General features: G+C 36.9%; 1 protein-coding gene across 1 annotated transcript; it reads left to right on the forward strand.

Moving 5' to 3' along the window:
• On the forward strand, positions 1 to 1,837 carry LOC107043511. Its single transcript, XM_015265046.1, has 6 exons — positions 1 to 309; positions 383 to 583; positions 666 to 1,014; positions 1,092 to 1,361; positions 1,453 to 1,530; positions 1,612 to 1,837. Exons 1-6 carry the CDS (start codon positions 1 to 3, stop codon positions 1,821 to 1,823), a joined length of 1,419 nt encoding a protein of 472 aa, XP_015120532.1. The 3' UTR covers positions 1,824 to 1,837.
• Positions 1,838 to 8,076: the final 6,239 nt, after the last annotated feature.

The following is an 8,076-nucleotide window of genomic DNA, read 5'->3' on the forward strand; positions in this document are numbered from 1 at the left end:
ATGGAGCGCACGTTGAATCGTTGGCGCCAAAAGACGCGTCCTCGTAAACCAAGAAATCTTCCTGATTACACGTCACTTCTATCTGAAGATGAATGGAAGAGAAAATACTTAGTTTATAAAGGGGGAGAACTGAGTGTGACGACAATTGCAGCAGGAGCTAGCAATTTTGTCACTATTTACGCAGATAGAACGTTACTTAGCCTCCTACAACCTCGTCAGAAGCTCAATATTGATGCGACCTTCGCTGTGTGTCCTAGCAGTCCAAAAGTCACACAGTTATTAACAGTCATAGGAACAATAAATGACGAGGTAAATTATTTCTTTTACTTTTTTCCTTGTATTTTATGTCTGTAAACATTTTTTTTTCGCCAACTCTTTGCAGAAAGTTCCGATTATATGGGCTTTGATGACAAAAAAAAATACCCAGGCATATCAGGCATTTTTCCAGTATTTTAAAAATCACCTCGCCCCGAATCTGCAGCCTCATACATTCTTCGTCGATTTTGAACAAGCTCTCACCAATGTAATCCGTGAATTTTATCCAAATGCTCGCATTGTTCACTGTTTCTTCCATCATATTCAGGTTGGTTAATACTTTTCTGTTTTTTTTTAGTTTTTAATACAGCTTTAAAATTGATCTTTATATTGTATTCAATTAATTACAGGCACTGACGAAAAAATTAGCATCTTTAAAAGGGAAAAAGAAAATCCACAGAAATATGAAGATCTGCCCAAGGGCTAAACTTTTTCTTCGAAAAATTATGGCTTTAGCTCTTCTTCCATTTGACCGAATCGAAGGAGCATATCAAAATCTCATTGCTGACACAGACCTGGATTTACGCACATATTTTGCCTCATTCCTACAATACTACGAGCAGTATTGGATTCAACAGTGTCGCCCAGAAAATTACTCAGTGTATGGATTATCCAAAAGGACCAATAATGATATAGAGGCCTATCATCGAACACTATGGGAGAAGCTTGGATTGAAACCAGATATTTGGGTATTCACTGGTAAGTTATTATTTTCATCGTATTTTAAAGAGTAATTTCCGATAAATGATCTTTTAATGGATTTTTTATATTTATAGCGCAACTGCGATCTCTTTTAGTCGAAGTCAAATTAAAAATTGCAGCATCCAACAGAGGTCATCGGATCACTCGAACGACAGAGCATAAATATTTAGTCCGACAGGATATTCTTGCTAGAATTTGGGAACTTTATGAGGCGAATGAACTGAATGACAAGAAGTTGTTGATTGCATCAAGTCACTTGATTCGAGCCTTTGGAGCTGATGGAATCATGCGCACTGTTCATGAAGTCAACAATTTCATCAACACAGAAGCGTACGAAGATATAGGTGAGCAAATTGATCCTCTTTCGTATTTATTAATCCCAATAATTTTGTTACCAACTTCTATTAAAATTCCTCATTTTTCTTTCTTTTATAGTGCGATTATTTCCCACTCTGCATCGTTACACTGTTGATAAGCAAGGCCCATTAGTGGACGGTTCATTAACAGTAACAAGTAAGTATCATTTGATATTTTTCTTATTGTATGTTCCATTCTAGCTGATTTAATCATTCTAATTTTATTTTTATATTATAGGGCATCAAGTACACCGTTTTGGATGCCTTTCATGCAATGTTCAGCGTCTGGCGAACCATTTATGCCCTGAGTGCTTAGCTTGGTATTCATGTGAGAGTTGCCTAGCAAGAGATAATGCAACCGCAAGAAATCTCAATGCCCTCATCATGTGTTCTGAATGTCGCAATATAATAGAGCAATTTTCCAGGATACATGAAGAAATAACCCTGTAAATAATAAAAACTTTATCCAAATAATAAATTATTTTTATGAGTTCACGCCCATGTAAAAAAGTTTTGATCTTTGTATGTCGCACATAAAGAACATGTCCTTTTATGTAATACTTGACAGCCATATATTCCATTCGGAAGCTTATTGCCAATGGAATTGGTAGAGGAAAAAGAAAGAAAAAAACGCCAATATGGAAAATAACAAACACAATAGCATCTGAATCCTGCTTGTTTTGTTAAGCATTAAAATTTTTCATTCCTTTCTGCCTTTTAAAATATGCACTGGAATTTGTTTTCCATCTGTGGGTGCTGAAAATTATAAATTTTCCACAAAAAAAAAAGAAAAAAAAAACAAATTTCACAAGTTATATCACGGTTGATGTTAAAACACATATGCTTCGAACAATTTGCAAAATTCGAATTATTCAACCATCTGATTTCTTTCATTGGATTATTTTTTAATTAATAATTCATAAACGTACCACACTATTGGCGCCACAAGACGGCAGATCATCTATAGTACAACCGGTGAAAGAGATGCATAATAAGGTGGTCATGAAACTTGTCGATAAAAGAAATCGCCCAAGCAGATAACTTATCGGCCAAGCGTTCAAACTGGGGATTTGATGAACTGGTCCTTGTCGTATCTGGGAAAGCGACGATATAACAAAATGCTACTCCAAACTTTACACACTCCGAAAACTACTCATTCTAATCATGTATATACCAAATTAATTCCTCAACGGTCATTATGAACTTCTTATTTGTACCTTTTCCGAGATACGAGCGTCCTTGGCATTTATTACTCCAAAATTGCATCTACCGCAATATTTCCATCACTTGCATTTGTCTATGGCGGGAATTTTTCGAACAAGGAATACAAGTATACCAATTTAAATCGATTCCAGTTATTAGAATGTCGGAATTTTCATTACCCTTAAAAGTAAATATTCTGGTATTTTCATCTTAATAATTTTAGGGCATTCTCATGAACATTCAATCTGGCATCGACGTGTTCTAATTTGTACCTTTTCCGAGATACGAGCGTCCTTGCCATTTATTAATCCTAAATTGCATCTACCGCAATATTTCCATCACTTGTATTTGTCTATGGCGGGAATTTTTTGAATATGGAATACAAGTATACTAATTTAAATCAATTCCAGTTATTAGAATGTCGGAATTTCCATTATCCTTAAAAGTAAATATTCTGGTATTTTCATCTTAATAATTTTAGGGCATTCTCATGAACATTCAATCTGGCATCGACGTGTTCTAATTTGTACCTTTTCCGAGATACGAGCGTCCTTGGCATTTATTAATCCAAAATTGCATCTACTGCAATATTTCCATCACTTGCATTTGTCTATGGCGGGAATTTTTCGAACAAGGAATAAAAGTATACCAATTTAAATCGATTCCAATTATTCGCATGTCCGACTTCTTATTATCCTTAACAATATGTTTTCTGTTATTTTTATCTTTATAATTTCAGTCCATTTCTATTAACATTCACTCTGGCATCTACGTGTTCCATTATTATCAGTAACAAGAAGTTTTTCATTCTGCCAATTTTATATTCATATTTCCATGGCTCTAGGGAATTCCACGTTCAAGTATTTGGTGGCAACTAGTGATTTCATTTTAGGACCACTGACATCAAGCCCTTACGTCCAGATTGGCAACGCTGCTGTGCGGGTAACTCGGCAGTAGCAGTCCCGCTGTGACAGGGATAGTTTCGAATNAAATTCACCTCTCCCCTCCTAATTGTGATTAAGGGATGAAAAAACGACAGTTCGACGGAGAATTAAATTTCCCATCAATTAACCCTCTTTCATTCCTTAATCTCAATTAGGAGGGGAGAGAAGAATTTTTAATTACCGGGAGTCACTGTGCGCCGCAAAACAATTATTTTTCTTACTGCGCTGTGATTTCCATGACAGTTTCTTCCATTTTTTACAGAGATTAAGGGACGGAAGACGGTTAGTTGATGGGGAATTTAATTCTCCGTTCAACTGCCACTTTTTCATCCCTTAATCTTAATTAGGAGGGGAGAGGTGAATTTGTAATTACCGGGAGTCACTGTGCGCCGCAAAACAATTATTTTTCTTACTGCGCGGTGATTTCCATGACAGTTTCTTCTATTTTTTACAGAGATTAAAGGATGAAAGAGTGTTAATTGATGGGTAATTTAGTTCTCCGTCAAACAGCCTTTTTTTCATCCCTTAATTTCAATTAGGAGGGGAAAGACAAATTTTTAATTCGCGGGCGAATGGTGAAAAGTCACTGTGCGCCGAGAAGAAAATTATGTTTCTCACTGGCCCATGACTTTTATCGTAGTTTGTATTTTTTTGTTACAGAGATTAAGGGATGCAACGGTTAGCGATTGATGGGGAATTTAATTCTCCATCACACTGTCTGGGTTTCATTCCTTAATATTAATTAGCCAGCAAATGAGTCACCTGAAAAACATTAAGAAGATGTTGAGGACAAGGAGGGCACATAAATTGCCCTCCGAAACTATCCCTGTGACAGCGGGACTGCTATTGCCGAGTTACCCGCACAGGCAGTTCGCCGACCCGTCAGATTCGACCGTGGCGCCATCCCTCCGTTGGGGTCGAACTATTTTTGGCTTGGGGTTACTTCAGCCCCGAGATCTGAGCCTCTACTTTAGTCAATCCTCTTTGTGCAAGACGCCGAGGACGTACCTGTGAGTAAAACAGGGAGCGTAGGAGAGTGTCGATAATGGCGTAGAGTGGAGGAAAGCGCCTTCGTGGGAGGAATCGCAGGGCTGCACAAGCCGTGATGAGTATCCCAACGACGTTGAGGGGAACCTTCCGGTTTTAAACGCCGACTGACCCTGGAATTATGCGCTCAATATGAAAATCAATTTTTCCTCCCCTAATTGAGATGGAGAGATGGAACGAACGCCAATCGATTGAGAATTAAATTCTCAACGAATTGACAGCGGATCCACTTCTAAACCTCAATTAGTCCAGGCGTCAGGGCGTTAAATTCGTGGAATAAATGGAATAACCTGGACCGAAGGTTTTATTGTGTCAATCGCTTCGTTTACACATAAGTAATAACAATTTCATAAATTAATGAAAAAATTTCATATGGAAATGATTGTTTAAACAATAGAAACCATCAGTTTTTTGTTTTTTGCTAATGTCACGGAAATTATTGGTCCTACGATAAAATTAGGTCTATACAAAATTGATCGTTATAAAATTGTCTAAAAAAAATCTTTATAGACATTTTTTCGTCCGACAAATAGTTTTTGAGAAATTGCCATGAAACGGAAATATTCGGTGCGTTAGAACAGGGATGGGCAAAGTCGGAACCTCGGGAGCCACGGCCATAAAGCCCTATTAGACCCATTGTTCGGAATACAATACCCCAATTGCGTGAGGCCCAGCGTAGTCAGAGTGGGCGTAGCAGCGTGCACGAAGAGCGGCGCAGTTAGACAGAGAGAGCGCCACGCGCTCTCCCTCTAAATTTAGAAAACCTTACCGCCTAAAAATTCAAACAAATTTTCACCAATTCAACTTGAAAAATGCTTAGTTGTACCGGGGGTAATTGTTAAAACATCATGGTGCCAGAAATTGATTATTTCTTAGTCACCTTAATATTGAATAATTATTTTATTAAAAATTGAAAAAAATATGAGATGTCAGTTCTTTAAAATTTAATTAATTAATTATTAATTCAAAGTTTAACTTATAAGTTTTGCANGACCGTGGCGCCATCCCTCCGTTGGGGTCGAACTATTTTTGGCTTGGGGTTACTTCAGCCCCGAGATCTGAGCCTCTACTTTAGTCAATCCTCTTTGTGCAAGACGCCGAGGACGTACCTGTGAGTAAAACAGGGAGCGTAGGAGAGTGTCGATAATGGCGTAGAGTGGAGGAAAGCGCCTTCGTGGGAGGAATCGCAGGGCTGCACAAGCCGTGATGAGTATCCCAACGACGTTGAGGGGAACCTTCCGGTTTTAAACGCCGACTGACCCTGGAATTATGCGCTCAATATGAAAATCAATTTTTCCTCCCCTAATTGAGATGGAGAGATGGAACGAACGCCAATCGATTGAGAATTAAATTCTCAACGAATTGACAGCGGATCCACTTCTAAACCTCAATTAGTCCAGGCGTCAGGGCGTTAAATTCGTGGAATAAATGGAATAACCTGGACCGAAGGTTTTATTGTGTCAATCGCTTCGTTTACACATAAGTAATAACAATTTCATAAATTAATGAAAAAATTTCATATGGAAATGATTGTTTAAACAATAGAAACCATCAGTTTTTTGTTTTTTGCTAATGTCACGGAAATTATTGGTCCTACGATAAAATTAGGTCTATACAAAATTGATCGTTATAAAATTGTCTAAAAAAAATCTTTATAGACATTTTTTCGTCCGACAAATAGTTTTTGAGAAATTGCCATGAAACGGAAATATTCGGTGCGTTATAACAGGGATGGGCAAAGTCGGAACCTCGGGAGCCACGGCCATAAAGCCCTATTAGACCCATTGTTCGGAATACAATACCCCAATTGCGTGAGGCCCAGCGTAGTCAGAGTGGGCGTAGCAGCGTGCACGAAGAGCGGCGCAGTTAGACAGAGAGAGCGCCACGCGCTCTCCCTCTAAATTTAGAAAACCTTACCGCCTAAAAATTCAAACAAATTTTCACCAATTCAACTTGAAAAATGCTTAGTTGTACCGGGGTAATTGTTAAAACGTCATGGTGCCAGAAATTGATTATTTCTTAGTCACCTTAATATTGAATAATTATTTTATTAAAAATTGAAAAAAATATGAGATGTCAGTTCTTTAAAATTTAATTAATTAATTATTAATTCAAAGTTTAACTTATAAGTTTTGCACACTCTTGGCCAGCATTTTTCATAGCTGCTCAACGGAAACCACGGGAAGGTGGTAGGCGTATTCTGTCAGGAAAACACTAAAAGAAAAAAATGTTTTGATAATATGAAAAAAATTCTAGCCTCAAACTAATTGATCGTTAGCGATTAGATTTTTTGTAATTTTCGAAACCATTTTCTTCTCTCAGTATTGGAAGGAAAGAAAATTAAGGAATGGGAAGGAATGGCGGGAAATATTGGGAAGATAAGAAAATTGCATGCACAACAACATAGAAACTCCATGCCCCGATTATTAATAAGCCATGCACCATACGTCATGCAATAAAAAATTATTAATGCGAAAAGTGGGACTCCATGGTAGCTGATAATTTTTCTAAATCCGGTGAATAATTACTTATTGCAATTAATATTGAATCTTTGAGAGTCGAGTCCGGTAAACCTGTGCGATTTGACGATTTAATGTGGTTCATATGTGAAAATCCCGACTCACATAAATATGAGGTACCGAACGAACAGGCAATTCTTTTATAAACAAGTAAAAGATTCGGATACGGATGATTCATAGGAATCCAATAGAATTTCATAAAAATAAAAAACTAGGATTGTTTATTCGATTTTTTCATCTGTGATCATTTTTCAATTATCTTTGCTCGGTCACTCTCTGCAGCTAATTATTTTGATTTTTTTCTGCAGTAATTATTCATTTTCGTGGTTAACTGGAAATGGATGAATTTTCAAAGATTTAACAGCGGGATCGATATCATGAAAAAAAGTCAAGAGATGAAATGATCAAATTTCTTGTTTCCGTGCTTTTTTAAGGTCAAAAATCTTTTAAATTTAAGTAAGACTGTCACTTGCTGAACATTTAATTCCTGAAATGCGGAAAACACAATTAAATTTTTTAAATACTGCTTAGGGAATGTTCAAACAATATTAACAAAAATTAAAAAATCTTTTCACCAGTGTTTTTCAATTCATTTGCTGCCGAAATATTCAATTTGGAGTGATATATTAAACGGAATTTTGNATAAAGCCCTATTAGACCCATTGTTCGGAATACAATACCCCAATTGCGTGAGGCCCAGCGTAGTCAGAGTGGGCGTAGCAGCGTGCACGAAGAGCGGCGCAGTTAGACAGAGAGAGCGCCACGCGCTCTCCCTCTAAATTTAGAAAACCTTACCGCCTAAAAATTCAAACAAATTTTCACCAATTCAACTTGAAAAATGCTTAGTTGTACCGGGGTAATTGTTAAAACGTCATGGTGCCAGAAATTGATTATTTCTTAGTCACCTTAATATTGAATAATTATTTTATTAAAAATTGAAAAAAATATGAGATGTCAGTTCTTTAAAATTTAATTAATTAATTATTAATT

The sequence above is a fragment of the Diachasma alloeum genome, unplaced genomic scaffold (assembly GCF_001412515.2).
Source record: "Diachasma alloeum isolate Michigan unplaced genomic scaffold, Dall2.0 Dall_scaffold_00593, whole genome shotgun sequence".
Classification (NCBI taxonomy): domain Eukaryota; kingdom Metazoa; phylum Arthropoda; class Insecta; order Hymenoptera; family Braconidae; genus Diachasma; species Diachasma alloeum.

What these genes read in the sequence shown, in the direction of transcription:
- LOC107043511 (XM_015265046.1), top strand. Translation starts at nt 1, where the DNA reads ATGGAGCGCACGTTGAATCGTTGGCGCCAAAAGACGCGTCCTCGTAAA. An exon ending in GTTTCTTCCATCATATTCAG is followed by an intron (nt 584 to 665) that starts GTTGGTTAATAC and finishes AATTAATTACAG; the next exon opens with GCACTGACGAAAAAATTAGC. An exon ending in AGAAGCGTACGAAGATATAG is followed by an intron (nt 1,362 to 1,452) that starts GTGAGCAAATTG and finishes TTTCTTTTATAG; the next exon opens with TGCGATTATTTCCCACTCTG.